General features: G+C 36.9%; 1 protein-coding gene across 1 annotated transcript in view; it reads left to right on the plus strand.

Annotated features, from left to right (window-relative positions):
* LOC136253114 (adhesion G protein-coupled receptor L4-like) overlaps positions 1-26,268 on the plus strand; it is a 58,458-nt gene that overhangs the window by 31,427 nt on the left and 763 nt on the right. Inside the window, exons 7-21 of the mRNA XM_066045723.1 lie at positions 777-923; positions 2,320-2,380; positions 2,439-2,544; positions 2,748-2,800; positions 2,890-3,031; positions 4,520-4,620; positions 4,682-4,793; positions 6,616-6,772; positions 6,837-6,903; positions 8,005-8,071; positions 8,137-8,234; positions 20,481-20,607; positions 20,661-20,702; positions 24,143-24,205; positions 24,262-24,304. Of these exons, the coding sequence (XP_065901795.1) occupies positions 777-923; positions 2,320-2,380; positions 2,439-2,544; positions 2,748-2,800; positions 2,890-3,031; positions 4,520-4,620; positions 4,682-4,793; positions 6,616-6,772; positions 6,837-6,903; positions 8,005-8,071; positions 8,137-8,234; positions 20,481-20,607; positions 20,661-20,702; positions 24,143-24,205; positions 24,262-24,304 (1,386 nt within the window). The remainder of the gene's footprint in view (positions 1-776; positions 924-2,319; positions 2,381-2,438; positions 2,545-2,747; positions 2,801-2,889; positions 3,032-4,519; positions 4,621-4,681; positions 4,794-6,615; positions 6,773-6,836; positions 6,904-8,004; positions 8,072-8,136; positions 8,235-20,480; positions 20,608-20,660; positions 20,703-24,142; positions 24,206-24,261; positions 24,305-26,268) is intronic.

The following is a 26,268-nucleotide window of genomic DNA, read 5'->3' on the forward strand; positions in this document are numbered from 1 at the left end:
GCTAATATTTTCCTTTACGCAATCTCTAATTGAGCAAGGGTTTGGTACTGGGCATTATATAGAATTACAGATATGGTCAAGTCATCAGCATGAGCAGGTGTACTTATTATATGGTTGTGCCTTCATTCACAGGTGAATCTATCCCCGCTTAGTTCATGTCTCATAGGCCTTGTAGTTTTTGAGAACATTAATGATCTATTCATTAACTATTTATTATTCATTATTTATTTTTCGATGTAATTTTAACTTATTATTCTTAGTACTTGGTTGTATAATTAAATATCCATCTATTGCTACACACAACATGAAGGCTTCAGATTTATAAATGCTACAATTCACATTAAACGTATAATAAGTATAGGTAAGACATGTAGTTCCACCAAGATGATTATTACATCACTCTTAAGGGGTATTTATTCACTGAAGAAACTTCGCAATGCACATCTTAGTTATTTTGACAATGGCCCATGTAACTGGAATATATTTCACAGAGTTTGCGATTTGTTTGTCAAAATTTGTAAATAGGTTTCTTACCCAGTAAGACTCCTGTGTACATGTCTCCTACCAGAATAAAAATCCTGCATACTTTACAACTATAAAAGCATTCTCTGAATGCCATTGTCTAATTATATGAAATCTACATAGCACTACTCAATTCTGATATGGTATTGAATCAGATTACGCATCCAAACAGCATACAGTGCTCATTCACACAGATTAATTTACTTTAAATTAATCTTGTAGAACAACTTACTTGTAATCATTTAATATTTTAGCAATTGAAGTACTCATACCAACTGAGGAAAGTTTGATGACATTGGAAAGTATCATGTTACCTGATACAAACTCATCCACTTTTGGAAATATGACACCAATGTTTCAGATACCAACTACTGTGATATTGAACCAGATGAATAAAGAAGGTACTATATTACAAACGCAAGTTTATGTAATAGTTGTACCATGGCTATGAGGGATTTTGCTTATAATATACACCTGAAAGCCCAAGGCAAAGTGTGTATAATCAGCAAAACCCAATGAAGTTGTGGTATAAGTATTGTATATCACTGTAGGCACATTCACTTGATAGGTGAAAGAACTAAAGAGGACTTGTCCTGTTTCTTTTCCTGATGGTCAATAGTGCTTTTAACAGCTTAGAGCGTTCTTCATATTTTGCTATGCTTTACACACGATGCCAGAAGAATTACAATTGTGGCATCTAGATTTTAGTTTTATCGTTTTGCCTACTAGTTTACTGTTGGGGCAGTAAGTTAATGCAGTAAGGACTATAAGTTACTCACCTATTTAAATCTACTTGTCCTCTTTGTGTTGTATGATGGTCTATTCAATGACTAACACGTGGTGGGTAGAAATATGCATCCACGTATTCCCAAGTGATTATTGTACTGATCGTTATCGGTCTAGTAACTATCAACTAGTTGAACTTAGCAACTACACTGAATTACAGTAGCCTAACTTTTAAACCAAAATCCACAATTAAACACTATATTGAGTCAAAGTGTATCGTATCGTTGGACTGGTAGGGAATCAAAGCTACACCCTGTACAGTATGAGCAAACTGCGTTCCCATGATATTGTCCAGGTACCTGGGTAATACAAGATAAACCCCAAGCAGTGCCTTAGAATGCCCATGCTGCAGTAGTATAATTTGTATAGAAATTTATTCAAGTTCTTAATGGATTACCATAGAGATTGTAGAAATTTATCTAAAATACTGTAACTTAACAAAGTTACTGCTTCGCTGTGTTGTTTTTAGGGGTCATCCACAATTTTCAGCCTTTTTGTGAGTGTATAAACTATACGATAGGGGGAGGAGATAAAATTGCATGTATGCTTTAAAAAAAATACCGATCATGTTAGTTGGCAAGAAACCAGAATGGCTTCAGCAAACTGCTACTGCTACTTAAATTAATGCAAGCCAGTGTCCATTTAAATGGTGGACTAAAACAAGCTGATGCTGGGCCCAAGCTACTAATGCCTGGTGTGTGTAGGAACCTTTCCTTCAGGGAATCAGCTTCAAAAGCATCAATATGATAAGGCCATAAGATACCTAGAAGACATCATTACATGTATTTTGCAATATTAAAATGTATCCGTGTATTTATTCTGCTATACAATACAATACATCCATATGTATCAACATTTATACAGTACGCCTTGGGCTAGGGGGAGGGGGTTAGAAAAAAGAGTACTCTTTGTAGGTTTGCAAAAAGGCTGAAAATTGTGGATGACTACTTAAATGATTACAAGTATTTTAAATTTGCATCACTCTAATGGTTTTTCTGTTTGTGAATATAGGAAGAAGAGTACCGATCATTAGTACTATTACTAGAAATTCATACCTACCTACAGATGAGAGGTATGCTGTCTTGTTGAATACACAGGATGTGATATCATGCATAATTATATTCATGCAGGGTGAGGTTGGTAAGTTTGCTACTATCTATTCAAATATCAAGTGATAAACAGCCTAGAACAAGTCTTGGAAATGAATCTGTGTCTATGGTATTTAATATTGGAAATGTAAGGAACTGTGAACATAGTAACAGTACTGACATACTCATAGAAAATTTTACTGATGTATTCTATTCATAACTTTTTGTACTGTGTATGACATCCTATGGTGTGTACATAACCACTTATAAACCTTGTATACGTACATGTTTACCTACGTAGCTATTGTTAGATAAATTATTTTAAATTTTTTTCTCTTCTCTGTTATCTAGGCAGGAAATAACTCTCAATTTGATGCTTATTGTGCATTTTTTGACTTATCGAAGTATGATTCTAATTTTGTTTGTCAGATATTTATCTTCCTATAACTACAGTAACAATGCAGTAAAATTCATATTTTTCATATTGATTTAGCTCTATCAATCAAAGTGGCAGGTTCTCAGCTGATGGTGTCTCAACTGATGGTATTATACAGAACAACACAACTAATGATGCATCTGTTCAGTGTTCTACTACCCACTTGACTAGTTTTGCTGTTCTGGCTGATTCATCAGGAGTAAGTACTATAGAATCTTGTTCATTGTGTCCATGCATGCACATACATGCATACACCACACGAAGCATAATTATGTTCTAACAACAATCAAACACCTACACGTAGGATGTTGTAATAAAACTCCATAATATTAAATAGATCATAGATCTTCAAATGAATGCTTTTGGTTGATTACCATTTACAGGTTTGTGAATTAGAAACACTTTTCAGTTGATTTTTATGTATAATAGAAACAAGTTAATGTCATGCTATCTATAAAAACCAGGCACTAAGCTAATAATATACCTTGATGGTTAAGACAATCATTTGACTAACCAAATGCTCTTAACTCAATCAAACTAATGTATTATTGTTGACCTTATTTTGTTGCTAAGGAAGCACAACTCGAACAAACCACAAACAATTTCAGTATAGAAGTATCTTCTCAACTGTTTTTTAGTTTGCCTAACATGTTTTTCTAATGCAAATTCACTAAACAAAGTTACTAGTTTATGTAGTTCTGTATTTTTATGCATGTGTGGAAGGTATATGCCTCTTTCAACTTAAACAGATAATGCACTGTCTCCGGTATGTAGCCTTCAAGGCCTGTTATGTTGCTGTTTAGTTGTCACAATACATATAGAGCCCATTAGGAAGGTGTTCACAATGTGTTTTGAAGCACGTTTCACTCATACATATATGCATAAAGTAACTGCCTTAGCATGAATCTTATTTGCATGAAAGTTTAGCACAAAATCAATCTTCAGTAATAAATTTTGGCTGCTTTTAACTTAAAAACAAATTGCTCACATAGATGGAAAGACACACATATGCTTTGCCCAAAACAATTGCAGGAACCAGTGTACATCCCGTAGTTAGGGATGCGGTGATTATGCCAGCATAATTTCGGGTATAATAGGTATGTGTGAGAATCAGGAATTATGCTAGCATTTCAGGTGATCATAAAACTTTAACAGTAGGAAAATCTGCAGATTGCACGATTTCTTTTAAAAAATTGGGATACTCTAATAGAGCAGTCTAATATAACAGTCACTGAATACTATTTTACTCTAATAAAGCAGTCACATTAAAATGAAATACTCTAATACATCAACCAGCTAAAGAATTCAAGACTATTTGAAACTTAAATATCGATGAAAATGGTGTGATACAGCAATAAACTGTCATTATGGTGGCACAATTTTGGGAATAATGGGCAATTCTCAAAAGCATAATAGGCAATTTTTTGAGCACTGCTCAAAAGCATAATGTTCAATGTTTGGAACATAATAACCTCATGCCTACTCGCAGTTGGCCTTTGACTGGCTGCAGGACATGCGAATGATCATTGACCAATTTGTTGCAGAGAATGTCAATTTCTTAGTGTTTAGTGTGCAGTATAACATTTCCACTAATTGAAATACTGCAATTGTGTTGCACTGTAAAAGAGTTAAACATTTGCTAAAATACTGTAATGCCATATGCATCTTCTTTACTGCTGTGTTACAGGAAAATTCTGAATCTGAAGCACTGGCCATAATCAGTTACATTGGGTGTGCCGTGTCAATAGTGTGTCTCATAATTGCAGTAATTTTGCTCATTGCTCTAAGGTAATTATAGTGTTACTTTATTTGTAAGGGTATGATCACACTGTGTTAATTTTGTGAACAGGAAAAGAGTGTTCAAACTGAGACATCACTTTATTCACACAAATCTTGCTATTGCACTACTGTTGGGACTTGTAGTTTTTGTTAGTGGTATTGAAACTGCTAGTGAGTACAGGGTAAGAACATATGTTTGTACTATGCATTCATGACAAGATATAGAGTCCAAAAGGGAATGTCAGTGAACATAAGAAGAAAATTAGATGGAAACTAATAATAATTTTACACAATGTATGAAGCATACTCGTGTGTAAAGTAATGTGCTTGTTTTGTGTCTATGGATATGCCTTGACATACATATATAGTTTTCCTGAGATTATGGTTTCTTAGATCATGATAGCAAACAATATAGGTATCAGTGCAAATACAATAATCAACTAAACATTGTTAGTGCGCTATGATCTTTCATTCAAGTGTAGATACTGTAGAAAGCTGATACAACCATGGAAGTTAGGTGTGGAGGTAACTGGTCCAAATCTAATACTTTCAACCTTGTCAGTTTTTTCTTTGTAACACAAGTTTGGTTTTCACATTATAACTTCTACAACTCCAGTAGGCATGACAGCAAATTGCACTGGAATATAATCTTCCACATAATTCAAAGTCCTCAAACCATGCTGTATGCAACTTTTGAAGTTTAATAAGTTACATGTGCTGGCCTACAAAGCATGCACAAGTTGTTTGCAAAATAATAAAGGATACCATTGTAAAGAAAATGTTGCAAAATCTGAGTGAAAACCTTTATGTGATAAGTGTTGATAGTTTACTATGCAATAACTGATTGCAGACCTTTTCACTAGTGTAACGTTTGACTACTGTTGACATAAGCACAGGACTAAGACTATTATTATGCTTTACTTTCCACCCCTTGTATTCTCGGTAATTCTTTTGTTGCCTATTATGCTTCAAAATTTATCTGCTTTTGTCCAGAATTAGTAAACGTTTAAAGAGTATCTCAAGCTTAAAAGCACATATGACTGTTCTATTGGAATACCTAACATTTTATGACTGCTCTATTTGAGTTCGTGTATTCTCTTCCTGCAACCCAAAGCAATAATATGTTACTGGTGTTTTGCAGTGTGACTAACTATAATACTATTTCAATCTCTTTTATGCAAAGTATGCAAAGTTTCTGGCGAAACTGTACTTATGTACATGTACGTACATACCTATTTATATCATCATTCAGTCATTCAGCTTTATATTTACCAACCTATTGCATATATTATGCCTCAAATTATTCTCCCTAAATTGGTATATCTTATACACAGTAAATTATAACAATATCTCAAAATTAGCACAGTAGAATAAATCATTAGGTGTTGCAAGAATTACATTATCACAATTGTCTCTCAGCATTATTGAATTCCATTTGTTTACAACCAAGTTACGACTACTACATGATAATTTCATTTTTCTGTAATACATGCTTGTGGCAACATTGGTATATATATAGCACATTGCCATGTGTCTAGATATAAATTGTACATACCATGAGTGCATTGTTGAGGTTTCTAAATATGCCAGCTAGAGTGCAATGCTGGCATAATGCTAGCATATTAGGTGGATATTTCAAACTTTGGAGTTTAATTCCTACATTGATGCTCCCCAATAGAGCAGTCAATGGAAAATGGAAACTGCAATAAAGTATTCAAATTTGTATATATCAACACTCTAATTGAACTGTCACTCTGTAGTGAAACACTCTAATAGAGCATTCACTGATTCAAATGTTCCAAGATCATTGTAAGAAATGCTGTTTACCTACTGTAGAAGCACAATGCAAGCATAATAATGGGAACACTGAAAGTAGGTGAAAATTTTGGAAAATCCTAAAGAAGTGTTTTGAGCATATTTGACTCAGGCATAACTAACTACAAAATTTGTGCAAAAATTAACATTAAGTATGTGTTCACAACTGTTTTAATGATTATCTTTAAGGCTACCTGCCTCACTGTGGCTATCTTACTCCACTACTTCTTCATGGCTGTATTCAGCTGGATGCTTTGTGAAGGAATCCTAATGTTCATTATGATCAAAATGGTATTCTATGATGGATTTTTTAAAAGCAGAAAGTTTTTCTTCCTTGTTGGTTGGGGTAAGTTTTACCATATTCAAAGTATCCACACAGCCAGAAATTAAATGCATTTACAAATATGTAGGTCTGCCTATTCCCATTGTTGTTGTATCAGCTGGTGTATCACATGAGCAGTATGGACTCAATGACAGGTATTATGTGCACCACACATACTATATCAGCTACTGAGTATACTACTAAGTACACATGTGACTAGTATTATAACAAATTATAGGAAAAAAACAAGTCATCGAAATTGTTTAATATGAGGAAAAATTATTGGTGTGTATTGTACCTATGTACACCCCCCTCCCAGAAGTTTACTGTGTTGTAGTCTGCTTAAACATGCAATGTTGTTCCAAATTATTATGTATAAACTTCCTATAAATATCTGAGAAATTTTATCAACAGTGCATCAATGCCAGTACACTGAAACCACTCTACTCTGACACCTATGTAACAGCGTTGAAACCGGGTCGGGTCATCCGGGTCACATTTTCTCCGGGTCATCCAGGTCTGACCCGGTTTACAATTTATCCCGGTCTGACCCGGATTGGATCACGTGAGAAACGAAATTGTTCGTTTGACGACGTGGAAACTTATAAACGCTATCGCGTAGCTCTTTCGTGAGCCACGCCCACTTATCGCATTACCAACATACGCTCAGCCACGCCCATTTGTTAGTAAGTGTAGTATGTAGCAGGAAACTGAGGGTATCTATGGTGAGGGGTAGCTATTGTCAGTAGGTGAAGACCTTTTTTTTTTTGGTCTTCAATCTATAGCTAGGCTGAAGTTGCAATATTTACTCAACACGAATGGAACGCTCAAAAATGTAGACTCGTTCGCTCGCTCGAGACTAGCTGAAACACGTCTCGGCTTTAATTAATCCGGGTCACATCCGGGTCAGTGGGTCATCCGGGTCAGCAGTAGTGACCCGGTTTCAACGTTGCTCTGTAATCCAGAATACCTCTACAATCTGACATTGCTTTGTATACCAAAAGACTTTTTACAGTGTATGTAATACTACGTACCTCAATAATCTGATATCCTTGTTAATCTGACACTTATCCCAAAAAGCATTGGATTATAGAGGTTTCAATGTATATAATGTTGATAAAACTATAAAATACATATATTTTACTGTACCTGAGCATTGTGCTACATCGAGAATCATGCATAATTTCTTTGTATTATTACAGTACATTGTACCGTACTACATGTACATAGTTATGTTGATGATGCACTTTACACAGATGTTGGATATCTGAAGAAAAAGGTGCTATCTGGGCTTTTATTGGTCCTATGTTAGCTATTATACTGGTTAGTAAATTCTATTAAAAATGTTGTACAATGTCATCACCTAAATTAATTTGTTTTGTACATAGGTGAACATCTTTTTCTTAACCATAGCCATTTATGAAGTATTTAAAAGTAAATACAGCAATATGACTACTGAAAAAGCAACTAAACGTGAAACTGTGAAGTAAGTAACTGCAGATTAGATACGGGCTATGCATTATACACTAACAACTAACTTGTAGAATTATACAATTGTGCCATGTGAAATACATTTTAAACATGTGAAATACAGCTAATAATCTGTGGTATATTATCCAATGGAATTTATTATACTATTGTGGAACCATGTGTATTGTAAACTACTACTTGATTGTACTCATAGGCAGATCTGAGGGGGCCAAGGGGGGTTTTGTCCCCCTGGCCCCTCTCTTGTCCCCTTTGGACAGGACTATAATTGGCATTAGAAACAGAAATCAGGCATTCACACTGTATTCAGAAGTACAGAAAGCCAACAGGCAAATAGAAGACCACAATTATAAATGCATTTTGCAATTATAAACTGTACACTGTGAAGAAAATGAGGCGATTAAGTTTGAATTTTTGTGCTAAAGATCGAGATATGCACTCTTAGACTAATAGAGCTGTCACTACTCTAATAGAACAGTCAGAATTCTAATGTCATTAACTGACAATATTTGTAAATTATTACAACACTACCTTATGATTAGTACACTTTACTATCAAACAGGCCTATCTAACCAATTTATATGCTTTGCAAAGCATGCATTTTGTTAGCTAAAAAGCTATGAAAATGCTCCCAAATTCAAACCTAGCAGACCTATTGTTCTCAGAAGATATCCAACTAGAATCTTAGAAAGTGTATGCCCTTTATTTATCCAGTTATGCAGACAATGGGTACCCCCCTCCCCCACAAGTACAGCTCCTCCTGCTAGATCAAGACACACGGTAGTGTGTCGTGCGGCCCAAGAAGCCGGCGCGCAACACCCGTGAGTATATTGACAGGAAGAAAGAAAACGCAATTTTCGCACCTCCGTAGCTCTGTGTTTCCTTGATGAAACAAGACGATTTTTGCTGTGGACACTCCCTCCAACTTCAGCACTCCACATTCCAAATTTGAGCGCAATCGCTTAACGCGTTCCCGAGATATGCAACTTCAAAAATTGGCTCAGTTTCTTGGTTTTATCTTCCTCTTTTAGCACACTTACACAAACTGCTATAAAACGCGAACGCCATATCCGATTGCCTTGAAATTTTGCACACAGAAGTGAAGTATAAAGGCGCAGCTCGGTACCAACTTTGGCTGGAATATGATAAACAGGCAAAGAGTTATGAGCGATTATGCACGAAAAATAACACCAATATGTTGTCACGCCTACAGGGTAAACCGCGTATGGGAAGAAGCTGAAAATCGGTGGGTGAATAGGTTAACTATTGAACCTCAAACCTTTTGTGGTTTGAAAGAAGTCGAGCTTAAAACCAGGAAGATAAAACGAAAAAACCAACAGTATGTAACAATTACGCAATCGAGATTAGATATTAAAAAACGACTGCTTGCCACGCCTACCAGATAGACCGCTTGGGGTAATGCTTTGAAAATCACTGTGCAGATGGAGTAATCATCTTAGAAAGGCTCTTCAATGGTGTAGAAGAATCAGACTTAAAGCCACGGAGTTATAACACAAAATCCAACTTGGTGCAGTAAGTGCGAGATCGAGATACTCTAATAGAGCAGTCATCCTAATAGAGCAGACACCCTGAAGAGAATTCAAGAGATCAGCTAGAAACAAGTAACCTGTATAGAGATCAGCTACAAACAAGTCACCCTGTAGAGAGATCAGCTAGAAGAAGTTACCTTGTGGGGAGTTCATGCAGCTATGGAAAGAGATAGTTCAGCTAGAAGAAATCACCTTGTATAGAGTTCAGCTAAAAAGAAACCACCACGTAGAGAGTTCAGCTACAAACAGATCGCCATGTAGAGAGATCAATAGAAGAAGTTACCTTGCAGAGAGTTCAGCTACAAAGAAACCATCATGTAGAAACCATCATGTAGAGAGTTCAGCTGCTAACAAATCACCTGTAGAGAGTTCAACTAGAAACAAATCTCCCTGTAGAGAGATCAGCTAGAAGAAGTTCCTTGCAGAGAGTTCAGCTTCAAACAAATCATCATCAGCTAGAAGAAGTCACCTAGTATAGAGAGTTCAGTTACAAAGAAACCACCATGTAGAGAGCTCAGCTACAAGCTAGTGACCTTGTAGAGACATCCGCTAGAAGAAGTTATCTTGTAGAGAGTTCAGCTACAAAGAAACCAGCTCAGTTGCAAACAAATCACCTGTTAAGAATTCAGCTACAAACAAATCACCCTGTAGAAAGATCAGCTAGAAGAAGTTACCTTGTAGAGAGTTCAGTTACAAAGAAACCATCATGTAGAGAATTCAGCTAAAAACTAGTGGCCCTGTAGAGACATCAGCTAGAAGAAGTTACCTTGTAGAGACTTCAGCTACAAAGAAACCATTCTGTAAAGAGCTCAGCTGCAAACAAATCACCTATACAGAATTCAACTACTAACAAATCACCCTGTAGAGAGATCAGCTAGAAGAAGTTATCTTGTAGATAGTTCAGCTACAAACAAATCACCTGTACAGAGTTCAGCTACAAACAAACCTCCCTGTAGAGAGATCAGCTAGAAAAAGTTACCTTGTAGAGAGTTCAGCTACAAACAAATCACCCTGCAGAAAGATCAGCTAGAAGAAGTCACCTTGTAGAAAGTTCAGTTACAAAGAAACCACCATGTAGAGAGTTCAGCCACAAACTAGTGACCTTGTAGCGACATCAGCTAGAAAAGTTACCTTGTAGAGAGTTCAGCTACAAAGGAACCATTCTGTAAAGAACTCAGCTGCAAACAAATCGTCTGTACAGAATTCAGCTACAAACAAATCATCCTGTAGAGAGATCAGCTAGACGAAATTACCTTGTAGATAGTTCAGCTACAAACAAATCACCCTGTAGAGAGATCAGCTAGAACAAATCGCCTGTACAGAATTCAGCTACAAAGAAACCACCATGTAGAGAGTTCAGCTGCAAAGAAATCACCCGGTAGAAAATTCAGCCACAAACAAATTGCCATGTAGAAAGATCAGTTAGAAGAAGTTACTTTGTAGAGATTTCAGCTACAAAGAAACCATTCCGTAAAGAGCTCAGCAGCAAATAAATCACCTGTACAGAATTTAGCTACAAATAATCACCCTGTAGAGAGATCAGCTAGAAGAAGTTACCATGCAGAGAGTTCATGCAACTATGGAAAAAGATAGTTCAGCTAGAAGAAATCACCTTGTAGAGTTCAGCTACAAAGAAACCACCATGTAGAGAGTTCAGCTACAAATTAATCACCCTGTAGAGAGATCAATAGAAGAAGTTACCTTGCAGAGAGCTCAGCTACAAAGAAACCATTCTGTAAAGAGCTCAGCTGCAAACAAATCACCTGTACAGAATTCAGCTACAAACAAATCACCCTGTAGAGATATCAGCTAGAAGTTATCTTGTAGATAGTTCAGCTACAAACAAATCACCCTGTAGAGAGATCAGCTAGAAGAAGTTACCTTGTAGAGAGTTCAGCTACAAAGAAACCATCATTTAGAGAGTTCAACTTCAAACAAATCACCTGTAGAGAGTTCAGCTACAAACAAATCACCCTGTAGAAAGATCAGCTAGAAGAAGTCACCTTGTAGAAAGTTCATTTACAAAGAAACCACCATGTAGAGAGTTCAGCTACAATCTAGTAACCTTGTAGAGACATCAGCTAGAAAAGTTACCTTGTAGAGAGTTCAGCTACAAAGAAACCATTCTGTAAAAAGCTCAGCTGCAAACAAATCACCTATACAGAATTCAGCTACAAACAAATCACCCTGTAGAGAGATCAGCTAGAAGAAGTAATCTTGTAGATAGTTCAGCTACAAACAAATCACCCTGTAGAGAGATCAACTAGAAGAATTACCTTGTAGAGAGTTCAGCTACAAAGAAACCATCATTTAGAGAGTTCAACTTCAAACAAATCACCTGTAGAGAGTTCAGCTACAAACAGATCACTCTGTAGAAAGATCAGCTAGAAGAAGTCACCTTGTAGAAAGTTCAGTTACAAAGAAACCACCATGTAGAGAGTTCAGCTACAAACTAGTGACATTGTAGAGACATCAGCTAGAAAAGTTACCTTGTAGAGAGTTCAGCTACAAAGAAACCATTCTGTAGAGAGCTCAGCTGCAAACAAATCACCTGTACAGAATTCAGCTACAAACAAATCACCTTGTAGAGAGATCAGCTAGAAGAAGTTACCTTGTAGAGAGTTCAGCTACAAAGAAACCATTCTGTAAAGAGCTCAGCTGCAAACAAATCACCTGTACAGAATTCAGCTACAAACACTTCACCCTGTAGAGAGAGCATCTAGAAGAAGTCACCTTGTAGAATATTCAGTTACAAAGAAACCACCATGCAGATTTCTGTAATCAATATATGTATTATATATATATATATCTAATCCAAAACAGCCAAGCTGTAAAAAAAGGTGTGCGGCCCTCAGAAAGGCTATGGTGAAAAAAGATGTGAAATCCAAGGTGGCGGCCAAGAAATGGCTGTGATGGTAGGTTAATGGTAAAAATTTTAATAACGACAATTCAGGTGAATTTTTGTGCCGCTTCACAAAATTTACCTAAATTGTCATTATTAAAATTTTTACCATTAACCTACCATCACAGCCATTTCTTGGCCGCCACCTTGGATTTCACATCTTTTTTCACCATAGCCTTTCTGAGGGCCGCACACTTTTTTTACAGCTTGGCTGTTTTGGATTGGATTTCATTTCTTTTTGTATTTGTATACCCCAAAGCCGGCCTATGGCCAGCTTTGGGACTTTTTTAACCTATGTTTTTTTCTTTACTACAGGAAGAAGAAAAGATGAAGTAGATGTAATTTAAATAGTTTATCAGTAAATGTACAAATTATATATACTGTATAATACATATGTGACTGGATTTGCAAAAAGGGGTCTTCCACACACATCCAATTTGCCAAATTTGACAATTGATAACTTCAGATTGGAAAGAGCTATTGCCTTGAACGTTGGGCAGTGGTGAGCAACACTATAGCTGAATACATGGTGAAATGTTCAGGTTAATATGTTACTTCAACACTGAGTTATGGTCTCCAACGTTTACGGAATTGGATGTGTGTGGAAGACCCCTTTTCGCAAATCCGGTCACATAATATTATATTAATTACAGAAATCTCCATGGTGGTTTCTTTGTAATTGAACACTCTACAAGGTGACTTCTTCTAATTGCTCTCTCTACAGGGCGAATTGTTTGTAGCTGAACGATCTACAAGGTAACTTCTTCTAGCTGATCTCTCTACAGGGTGATGTGTTTGTAGCTGAATTCTGTATAGGTGATTTGTTTGCAGCTGAGCTCTTTACTGAATGGTTTCTTTGTAGCTGAACTCTCTAAAAGGTAACTTCTTCTAACTGATCTTTCTACAGGGCAATTTGTTTCTGGCAGAATTTTCTACAGGGTGATTTCTTTGCAGCTGAACTCTCTACATGGTGGTTTCTTTGTAGCTGAACTCTCTACAAGGTAATTTCTTATAGCTGATCTCTCTACAGGGTGATATGTTCGTAGTTGAATTCTGTACAGGTGATTTGTTTGCAGCTGAGCTCTTTACAAAATGGTTTCTTTGTAGCTGAACTTTCTCCAAGGTAACTTCTTCTAACTGATCTTTCTACAGGGTGATTTGTTTGTAGCTGAAATCCCTACAAGGTAACTTCTTCTAGCTGATCTTTCTACAGGGCGATTTGTTTGTAGCTGAGTTCTCTACAGGGTGTTTGTTTGCAGCTGAATTCTCTACATGGTGGTTTCTTTATAGCTGAACTCTCTACAAGGTGACTTTTTTTAGCTGATCTCTCTACAGGGTGATTTGTTTGTAGCTGAACTCTCTACAAGGCGATACTTCTAGGTGATCTCTCTACAGGATTCCTTGTTTCTAACTGAACTCTCAACCGGGTGATCTGTTCATAGCTGAACTTTCTACTGGGTGATTTGTTTGCAGCTGAACTCTCTAAATGGTGGTTTCTTTGTAGCTGAACTCTCTACAATGTGACTTCTTCTAGCTGAACTCTCTACAGGGTGACTTGTTTCTAGCTGATCTCTGTACAGGGTGACTTGTTTCTAGCTGAACTCTCTACAGGTGATTTGTTTGTAGCTGAACTCTCTACATGGTGGTTTCGTTGTAGCTGAACTCCCTGCAAGGTGACTTCTTCTAGCTGATCTCTCTACAGGGAGATTTGTTTGTAGCTTAACTCTCTACAGGTGATTTGTTTGCAGCTGAACTCTCTACATGATGATTTCTTTGTAGCTGAACTCTCTACAAGGTAATTTCTTCTAGCTGATCTCTCTACAGGCCGATTTGTTTGTAGCTGAACTCTCTACATGATGGTTTCTTTGTAGCTGTACTCTCTACAAGGTGATTTCTTCTATAGCTGATCTTTCTACAGGGTGATTTGTTTGTAGTTGAACTCTCTACATGATAGTTTCTTTGTAGCTGAACTCTCTACAAGGTGATTTCTTCTATAGCTGATCTTTCTACAGGGTGATTTGTTTGTACCTGAACTATCTACATGATGGTTTCTTTGTAGCTGAACTCTCTACAAGGTAACTTCTTCTAGCTGATCTCTCTACAGGACAATTTGTTTGTACCTGAACTCTCACATGATTGTTTCTTTGAAGCGGAACTCTCTACAAGGTCATTTCTTCTATAGCTGATCTTTCTACAGGGTGATTTGTTTGTAGTTGAACTCTCTACATGATAGTTTCTTTGTAGCTGAACTCTCTACAAGGTGATTTCTTCTATAGCTGATCTTTCTACAGGGTGATTTGTTTGTACCTGAACTATCTACATGATGGTTTCTTTGTAGCTGAACTTTCTACAAGGTAACTTCTTCTAGCTGATCTCTCTACAGGACAATTTGTTTGTACCTGAACTCTCACATGATTGTTTCTTTGAAGCGGAACTCTCTACAAGGTGATTTCTTCTAGCTGATCTTTCTACAGGGTGATTTGTTTGTAGCAGAACTCTCTACAAGGAAACTTCTTCTAGCTGATCTCTCTACAGGGAGATTTGTTTGTAGCTGAACTCTCTATACATGATTTGTTTGCGGCTGAATTCTCTACATGATGGTTTCTTTGTTGCTGAACTCTCTACAAGGTAACTTCTTCTAGCTGATCTCTCTACGGGGAGATTTGTTTGTAGCTGAACTATCTACAAGGTAACTTCTTATAGCTGATCTCTCTACAGGGTGATTTATTCGTAGTTGAATTCTGTACAGGTGATTTGTTTGCAGCTGAGCTCTTCACAAAATGGTTTCTTTGTAGCTGAACTTTCTCCAAGGTAACTTCTTCTAACTGATCTTTCTACAGGGTGATTTGTTTGTAGCTGAAATCCCTGCAAGGTAACTTCTTCTAGCTGATCTTTCTACAGGGCGATTTGTTTGTAGCTGAGTTCTCTACAGGGTGTTTGTTTGCAGCTGAATTCTCTACATGGTGGTTTCTTTGTAACTGAACACTCTACAAGGTAACTTCTTCTAATTGCTCTCTCTACAGGGTGATTTGTTTGTAGCTGAATTCTGTATAGGTGATTTGTTTGCAGCTGAGCTCTTTACAGAATGGTTTCTTTGTAGCTGAACTCTCTACAAGGTAACTTCTTCTAGCTGATGTATCTACAGGGTCACTAGTTTGTAGCTGAATTCTCTACAAGGTGGTTTCTTTGTAACTGAACTATCTATAAGGTGACATCTTCTAGCTGATCTTTCAACAGGGTGATTTGTTTGTAACTGAACTCTCTACAAGAAAACTTCTTCTAACTGATGTCTGAACAGGGTGAATTGTTTGTAGCTGAACTCTCTACAGGGTGATTTGTTTGTAGCTGATCTCTATACAGGTTACTTATTTCTAACTGATCTCTTGAATTCTGTTCAGGGTGACTGCTCTATTAGGATGACTGCTCTATTAGAGTATCTCGATATCGCACTTGCTACACCAAGTTGGATTTCGTGTTATAACTCCGTGGCTTTAAGTCTGATTCTTCTACACCATTGAAGAGCCTTTCTAAGATGATAACTCCATCTGTACAGCGATTTTCAAAGCATTACCCCAAGTGGTTTATCTAGTAGGCGTGGCAAGCATAATAATAATAAAAATAAAAAATTAGCTAATCTCGATTGCATAATTGTTACACACTGTTGATTTTATTGCTGTATCTTCCTGGTTTTTAGCTCGATTTCTTTCAAACCACAAAAGGTTTGAGGTTCAATAGTTAACCTATTCACCCACCGATTTTCAGCTTCTTCCCATACGCGGTTTACCCTGTAGGCGTGACAACATATTGGTGTTATTTTTCGTGCATAATCGCTCATAACTCTTTGCCTGTTTATGGTATTCCAGCCAAAGTTGGTACAGTGATGCGCCTTTATACCCCCCTTCTGTGTGCCAAATTTCAAGGCAATCGGATAACGCGTTCGTGTTTTATAGCAGTTTTTGTAAGTGTGCGAAAAGAGGAAGAAAAATAAGAAGAAAAAAAACGAAGAAACTAAGCCAATTTGTGAAGTTGCATATCTCAGGAATGCCTGAAGCGATTTCGCTCAAATTTGGAATGTCAAGTACTGGAGTTGGAGGGAATGTACACAGCAAAATTTGTCTTGTTTCATCAAGGCAGCACAGAGCTACGGAGGTGCGAAAATTGCGTTTTCTTTCTTCCTGTCAATATACTCACAGGGTTGCGCGCCGGCTTCTTGGGCCGCACGACACACTACCGTGTGTCTTGATATATATATATATATAATTTGTACATTTACAGATAAAATATTTAAAGTACATCCACTTCATCTTTTCTTCTTCCTGTGGAAAAGAAAAAAAGATAGGTTAAAAAAGTCCCAAAGCCGGCCTATAGGTATACAAATACAAAAAGAAATGAAATCTAATCCAAAACAGCCAAGCTGTAAAAAAAGCGTGCAGCCCTCAAAAAGGTTATGGTGAAAAAAGATGTGAAATCCAAGGTGGCGACCAAGAAATGTCTGTGGTGGTAGGTTAAGGGTAAAAATTTTAATGACAACAATTCAGATGAATTTGGTGCAGCTTGGTCTTGGCACAAAATTCACCTGAATTGTCGTTACTAAAATTTTTACCATTAACCTACCATCACAACCATTTCTTGGCTGCCACCTTGGATTTCACATCTTTTTTCACCATAGCCTTTTTGAGGGCCGCATGCTTTTTTTACAGCTTGGCTGTTTTGGATTAGATCTATTTAACATTAATGAATGATATTAGCACTATCAAAACAGACAGTGATTATTGTTATTATCAAGATATCACATTTATCCATGACATATATAATACAGACAATTAAGTCACACTGTTTCAGTATTAATCCTATGGTACTACAGGAGAAAGGCTAGGCTTTCAAAAAAAGCTGAAAAAATCAAGGATGTCTCTAATAGCACAGCCAAGAGTTCAAACTGTACTAGGGTAGCAACAGGAAGTCCTAGGTACAATTTAATGTCTCTAAGAGCTTGAATTCCCTTAGGCATGAGGCTATTATGCATTATGCTTTTGAGTGGTGCTCAAAATCACCCATTATGCTTTTGAGAATTGCCAATTATTCCCAAAATTATGCCACCATAATTGGCTTATAATGCCAGTTTATTGCAGTATCAGACCATTTTAATTGATGTTGAAGCTTCTTGAATTCTTTAGCTGTATTAGAGTATTTCATTTCAATGTTACTGCTTTATTAGGTAAATGATATTCAGTGACTGTTCTATTAGAGTTTCTGGCTGCTCTATTAAGAGTATCTTGATCTTTTTAACGAAGTTGTGCAATCTGCAGATTTTCCTACTGTTAATACCTTTTTATCACCTCAAAAAATGCTAACATAATTCCTGATTCCCACACATACCTATTATGCCTGAAATTATGCCAGCATAATTGCTGCACCACTAGATGTCCTGTATTAAATATTTTAACACTGTAGGCAGGACACAAAAATAACATACTTAGTCTTCAGCCAATCCAATGTCAGTGTGAAGGTTGATAACCAGATAGTGCGCTATCTTGTGTTGGTGTTGTTCAAATCCAGTTCACATAATGTAATTGTTTTTTTTCCAAATAGCGTCACACTACTTCTTGACATTTTACATATAATCTTGACATACGTAGTATTATTTATCATATTTACCATAGAATCAGGTTGTTAAGCACATGTATCCGTTAAGCGCATATTATTTGTTAAGCGCATACACATTTCTTGTAAATAATCATGGATGATAAGCGCACATAGCAAAATGCAACAATAGAGCTACACACAGCAAAAAAAGCTGAAAGTTCTGAAAAATTAATGTCTCCTCAAGCACTTGAGGTCTCTCTTTGCTACGAATACAGCAAATCAGCCATCTGGATAATGATAATCTCGTTCATCACAAAGGATTTCACCCAAAAATGGAGTCAAATATCCTTACATACTGGTGTGGTTACCGGCGCAAACTATTGACTACTCTATTACAACGTAGTGATTCCCTGTTACACTCACCATAATTATTTATTAGGCATGTGTGCCTAACAGATAATAGGACTTTTACAAAAAGTATTCTCCGAAAATTATAAGCGCATGAGCTTAACAACCTGACTTTACGGTATAGTACTACTTAGGTATATTCTTAAGTCAACAGATAGGGTTATAACAACTAAACGTATGCCCATTCTAAAGAAAAATGTAATTTAAAAAGAAATTATGAATCACATTAGAAATTGTAGTTCTTTCTGAGCGATACATTAAACATTATCATTATGGTGATTTCCATTAGTAGCTTATGACCGAAAATAAAATGTAGCTAAGTGTGGCATGTGCAGCCACCGCTCTCCACTTCATCTCACAAAAATGATAAATATTTATACGAAAGATTATGTTTCTAACTCCCTGGTTCACCAGCTTTAACCTTCTTGCAGATCTCTAGTGGGATAGTGAATAATAAAACCATCACCACATGTATTTTTTAAAGAATTCTCACATTTCATAGCGAGTGTGCCCATATCACAATGTTGAAATGCAAGTTTATAGTGCTGAAATGTAAGTTTATATACTGAGTAGCTTATAATACTGTCCTTTGCATGCTACAGTTAGGATTCACCATTTTGAAGACACTTTTAATTTATACAGCTGTACTAATTTTATACACTTTAAAATGGAAGGTTGCAATGTTTATTTCTAAAGTGCTTTAATATTGTATAACAACTAAATTTGGCGGTAGACTAAATTTGGCAAATTGGTGATTCGTCACCAAACCATCAAATAAAAAACTTTTCTTATTATTTTCATACCTTATGTCCAAGCTTTTCATAGCAGTTATTGAGGTAGGTTTCGACAAACAAAACGTAGCTTTGTGGATATTACTTAAACACACCTTACTGGTGGTACCATGCATGTAAATGGGTGTGGCTTATGGACTAGACTAGAATTCATACACAATTAGTGGGCATGGAGTTTGAACTCGCACTTGATTAGTGGATGTGGCTCAGCCACGTAAGCTTGTAGACAGCAACAGAGGTGCTCAGCCATTGACAAATGGCTGGGGCTAGGTGCTCAGCCATTGACAAATGAGTGAGGCTGTACATATGCCAACAGACAACCAATGATGCTGATAAGTGGGAGTGGCCCACAAAACCAACAATACCCCGATATTCTTTAAAGCAGGACCCAGTTTCAATCATGAAAGCGACCTGGTCAGACTGATAAATGCAGTGACTGAATTCATATCATTTCAGCACTGTTATCTTACACCGCTTGTGTGCACAACCAATTTTTCAGTGAAAGCATTTCACCAATTTTAATTTTTGCCAACTGCAATTTATAGCAAATCAACAAATAATAGTTTCGCCAATATTTGTTGTTATATGGTAACTTTTGACTATACTTTTTATAAAATGTCCAAAGTTTCTGGGAGAACTGCACACCTGGGAAATGTACTCCATGTACATACCTACTACATAATTTTGTGAAACCCTTTGTTAAGGCTTGCTTTTGAAAAACACAAGATGAAAGTATTGTGACATAAGTACTTAACTACGTGCACACACAATGATTATGTATGTATCTATTCAACGCCTTATGTATGCGTGCGCATTCTGTTATGCCATGTTGTTGTACATTGTGTTGTATCAGTAATTGATAGTATTCAAGCCCGTTACAGTATTCAAACTTTTTTTCGTACATTAGCAATGTAAACTTAACATAAACTATGATTGCTAGTGGTGGAATGCCTGCTACCTACCATATAATTAATAATATTATGTAAATAATTCAAATTATAATCCTATAGATCATTACTGAAAGCAGCGGTGTTATTTGTTCCCCTGCTTGGAACCACTTGGGTGTTTGGAATATTATCAGTGAATGAAGACACTGTTGTCTTTGCCTGGATGTTTACAATTTTTAACTCATTACAGGTAAACTAGAGTTTATACTACAAAATTAATAATGTTTTTAATGCTCTCAACAGGGTTTGTTCATCTTGATACTACATGTGTTGAAAAATGAAAAGGTACAGCCGGTATTCAATGTAGTTTTCCAGCTAAAGTGTCACTAATATAACATCTATATAATAATTCTCTAACTCTTTTCCGGCACTGCCCTGTCTTTCTTGGTTGGATTCCAATCAGATTGGTACCATTCAAATCTAAAATTTGAGGCGAATCTTTTAAACCGGGATTGGTGGCGATTCGTTAAACTACGGGAAATATCTTTTAAACCACCGTAGCTATAGGAAGACACAAATGGGGGTTCATTTGTGTCTTCCTCCGGGTTTAAAAGATATTTCCACCAAAATATCTTTTAAACCCTGAGGAAGACACAAAAGTGTCCAAAACTTTCTAGAGACCCTTATCGTGTTGCCAGCTTTCCCTATCCAAGCTTACACCAGATGTTTCTCTCCCCCTGTTACGAGAAATGGAAAATTGAGGCCATAAAATTTTTAAACAAAAATCTCCTCCCTGGTTTTTCCCCGGTTAGCTTCAAACTCGCTAGACCAACTACCCACCCAAATCAATGTGTCATAAGGTGGTTTTCATGTCTATCATTACGTGCTAACCTTGGTTGCGAGATACATATCACTGTCAGTGGCCATTATAAGTTTACGATACGTGTATACGGCATTCCGGTATACACGCGTTGCCTATAGAAATCAGATGACGTCATATAGAAAAGCTTACAATGAAATAGGATCGATCACTTTTTTGTGATTTAACCAATCACATCAGTGAATTTGATCATGTTATCTGGTGTGTATGCTATCATCCGGCAATTTTTTTAGTTTTTATCACACCCACCAGTATAAAATGAGAGTTTTGTAGTGGGTGTGGCAAGTCCGGTAAGTCTACAAGAGATGATCAGGCTACTTGAGGAATGCTCACTGGGAATACACACTCTGCACCCTGCTGTGCTGTCCACTACAAGGATTGACATCCTGAGGCCCACACCACTGTGTGCCAAATGAAGTATTAGCTACTGCAACGCGAATACAAGTAGGTCAGGGATTACAGACAGACCTGAAACGGAGGATTACCAGCAACACCATTGCAAGGGTGAAGGAAACAGTCGTAGTGGGTGTGGAAATTTAACAAGCTATGATCACTCCAATCAGGCTACCTAACAGACTACACAAGGAAGATTCGCCATTGAGAGAGGAAGAACGGAAGATTACGTTCAACTACTCTAATAGAACATACATCTACCTTACCGGCTACGAATCGTGGACAATATCATGAAGTTGCTGTTTCAGTCTTCAATGTGTAGGGAGACACAATACACGTTTCACTCCTTGGTAACTCCACAGGGACAGCTGAAACTTCTAGAAGCTCTATTACTTTATCTCCGTTGAACTACCCTAATAGAACATACATCGCGATATCTACCCTAACTGAACACACACAACCTCTCTACCAACAATCAATTTTCAATCAGTCAATCTCTCTCTCAACCTCTCTAGAGTAACCCCTCTTCATATGAAGGATTTATCTTGGTAATATGGACCTTGATTCAGAAACTCTTCTCTATCCAAATCCACATGGTTGTGTTGACCTTGCTCAGTACAGCTGATAAACTTGTATATCCATACTCAATACTGTACTGCATACGCACTTTGTCATGCAATAAGTACAATACCATGACTAGGATGTAGAAATGGAACTACAATTCAGTGACTCAAATTGACTACATAAATATAAACCAAAATGTATGTGACAAAAGCAAGAACATAGCTCATTGTGGTGATGCACCAACTATTGGTAAACTAATCCTCATACCACACTCAGACACTTTATGTTAGTTCATCCAACATCATCGTCAAAATGACATTGAATATATCCCTGCCGCTCAAAACTAATCTTTTTCATGTATGTGCATATATATAATGGGACACATCTTGATACGCCACCTTCATGAGAACTGTGTTCTGCATGAGTACTGCACAGATGTGCAGAAATTCCAGTGCACAAGGCCACACTAGATGTTAGTGCCACACATCATTGAAGAAATTATGTGTGCACGTCAGTAGCTATGCGTAATCATGTCTTTGTTGGTATGTAACGATGTGATTACTCCTTGATCATTAGTAATGTTCAACTTTAAGTGTATTCACACAATAGGACATAACAATTGTCTTAGTATCATACGCATTTTGCACGGGTACCACTAGTAATTATTAAATAAATGAGGTCATGTACGTATAGCTGACTTCCAGTATCCAATCTTAAATAATCAGTATCATACAGTACGATAGTACTGTATAGTAGGGACCACTAAGGTGTGGGCATGGCCCATGAAACCCAAAAATCAGCCTCACTTTTCCCTGATGATAAGCTCAAACAAGTCTTCAGATTTACCCGAAACACTTTCAACAAGTTGCTACGAATTTTTTTAACAAGTTATTAAACAGAATTTTCTACAGACTGACTGAGTAACTGACTGATTGATACCTTCAGACAAGCATAACTCGAAAACGGCTAAGGAAATGGGCTTGATTATTTCACTGTTCAATGTTGCATTAGCCCAAGAGGTGCCTTTGGCATACCACAGTACATACAATACATTCTTCATGAACTTACCAGTGTCCTCCTCTGTGTCCCATTCATCTTTGCTGACGTAAAAGTGTCGATTTGGTAGTAGCATGTGATGGCTTCCAGAAATCGTCTATATTTTTCATTGTGGCTACTTTGATTGCAAAGGTGCTATTCAAACAGTTCTTGATTTGTAATGCTGTGTAACGGGTTGAAATACGTAAGCGTAATGGACACTTCACTTTTCAGACAATAGCTGGGGGTGCGCGGTGCCATTTTTTTCTTTTAATGCAGTATGCGTGGGTTCACCAGTCATAATAACTCTATTTGATGCACAAAAAAATTAAAAATTTTCAACTAGAGTAGACAACATAGCACATCAATAAAAAAGTATTGAAACAAGCTGGAATAGTGCACAATATTAAATCACAGTAAAACAATAAGAAGTGTTATATCCCTACTGTGCATTTCCTTTATGGCATCTTGAGCATAGTAGGGATATAACACCTCCTCTTATTGTTTTACAGTGATTTACATAATATGTGACCGGGTCTGCGAAAACAGGGCACGTGGGCACAAACCACACCCCATCACTCTACGGGTAATATCTCAGTATTCGAAAAGTATATTTCCATTCTGTAACTTGCATCATGATGCCAATTCAATGCCTAATAAGAGCTGAAAATTGCAATGTCATAGTACGATGGTATAAAAAGTTATGAGTGATGAAATTGTGACAAAGTAGGCAAAAATCATGTGCCCACATGCCCTATTATCGCAGGCCCGGTCACATATTGTACACTACTTCAGCTTGTGTCAGTAATGTGCTATAGTCCCTACTCTAGTTGAAAATTCCAATTTTTGTATACTTGTGTAAATATCAATCATTGAATACACCACACATTAAAAATTTATTTTTACTGTATAGTTGATAAACCTTGTTCGAAGAAAATGGACTGGTACTTCAAGAACTGACAGTTCAATTGTAACCGTAAGTAGATTCTGTGCAATTTATATAATTAGATTATTGATGAACTTTTGATCCAGAGTAAGAGATTTTCTTTTCCGAACAAGGCAAAGGAATGCAAAGGTACTGTAAGATTATTGACTAGAAAGTATATATTGAATACATGGCAAAATTAACGTATTCTTATACACTACTTTTATGTAGCACAAGAAACAGTGGGAATAATAAGAATCAACAAGGGAGGTCACCTGCACCTGCAGCTATATACTGTATATTTATATAGCGGTGACTGACAGAGATAATAAGCCCACTGGTATACATAGCTGCAGGGGGAGGTGACCTTCCTTGTTTCATAATTCTTGTTTCTATGATCCATGCTTGCAATTAAAATTCCTTGTATTTGTTCAATGAGCAAAGAAATTATGTTTGTAAACTAATTCTCAGCGAAAACAAGCAGTCATATGTACTTTCAAACTATGTGGTCGTTAGAGAGGCAACAATGTATTGAAATATTGCGTATTGTATCGTTTTAAGATAATATCGCTGTATGTGCCAACTAATCAGCATGTGCCTGTTCTACTTTGCTAACAACGAGTTCTTATCCTCAACCCGTCATCTGTAGCAGTCAGTTGAACACAAACACACGAGAAACAAACAATTAACAGTGTTCATACCTTAGTACAAAGAACTTAGACAGCAAAGCAGTGCATTACTGAAGAAACGCAAGCGATTAAACCGTGCCAACAAACCGGCACTTGCCTGTTCTACTTTGCTAAGAATGAGTTCTTATCCTCCACCCGTCGTCTGTAGCAGTCAGTTGAACACAAACACATGAGAAACAAACAATTAACAGCGTTCATACCTTAGTAAGTACATAGAACTTACACAGCAAAGCAGTGCGTTAAGAAATGCAAACGATTAAAACATGCTGGCTAATCAGCACGCAGCCTGTTCTACTTTGCTAAGAACGAGTTATTATCCTCCACCTGTCATCTGGAACAACCAGTTGAACTCAAACACACAAGAAACAAACATACTGACTCGAGTACCGGCCAGCACAGAAAGTCCAGCAGCTCATACTAAATAAATTATTAGCACTAATGTGCCGCTATCACGAACAAATGAACACCTTGCGTTGTAAGTGAAAAGAACTGGGTACAAAGGAAAGTCCGTGATGTGTGCATTGTACATACTGCTGTTGGTGAAAAGGTACATTTTGGGACAAAGCAACGTTGAACAGTGAAGAAATCAAGCCCATAGCTATATCCATTGTCGAGTTATGCTTGGCTGAAGGCATCAATCAGTCAGAATAAAATTCTGTTAAATAGAAAAATTTTAAAATTCCATACAACTTTTTGGAAGGGTTTGAGGTTAATCTGAAGACATTATTGGGCTTGGCTGTGCCTACCCAATGCCGCCAAGTTGTCATGAAGGGAAATTGAGGCAGGTTTTAGGGTGATATTTTGGGCTGGAAAAGCCCAGTTTAACACAATCCCTAATACACGGTTACCGTACTGTATGATACAGAATCAAGCAAGCTGTGATTGTGGGATTGAATTTTGCCAAACAATGATTGATTGTGGGATTCAATTTTAATACATCAACAGTAGTTTGTATTTTACTTTTGTAAATGTAGTAATTAAAGAAACATAATTAACACTAGTCTCTTAAAATTACTATATTAGCAAAAGTAAAATCAAATTACTGTTTAATGTATTAAAATTGAATTCCACAATCACAGCTTGTTGGGAAAAATTCAATCCCACAATCACAGCTTACTTGGTTCCCTATATAAGAGAAGGATATAACAACTAAACATTTTGCCAATTAGGTAAGTCTGCATGCTAAAGTAGAACATATTAGTTATATCACAGGCACTTGTGCTTTGTCTGTACGTACGCACTTGCCCTTAGGTGCGTGCATATATATTATGCAAAGCACTCGTGCCCATGGTATAACTATTACATGCACTTGTTGTGGTCTGCAAAACCGTAACCAGTGCATTATATGTTATAATGCAGTCGCTGTGGCCTGCAGCAGTGCCATATGCAAAGTATGACACTGGCAGCACCTATAAACTGCCCACT

The sequence above is a fragment of the Dysidea avara genome, chromosome 4 (genome assembly GCF_963678975.1).
Source record: "Dysidea avara chromosome 4, odDysAvar1.4, whole genome shotgun sequence".
Taxonomy (NCBI): Eukaryota; Metazoa; Porifera; class Demospongiae; order Dictyoceratida; family Dysideidae; genus Dysidea; species Dysidea avara.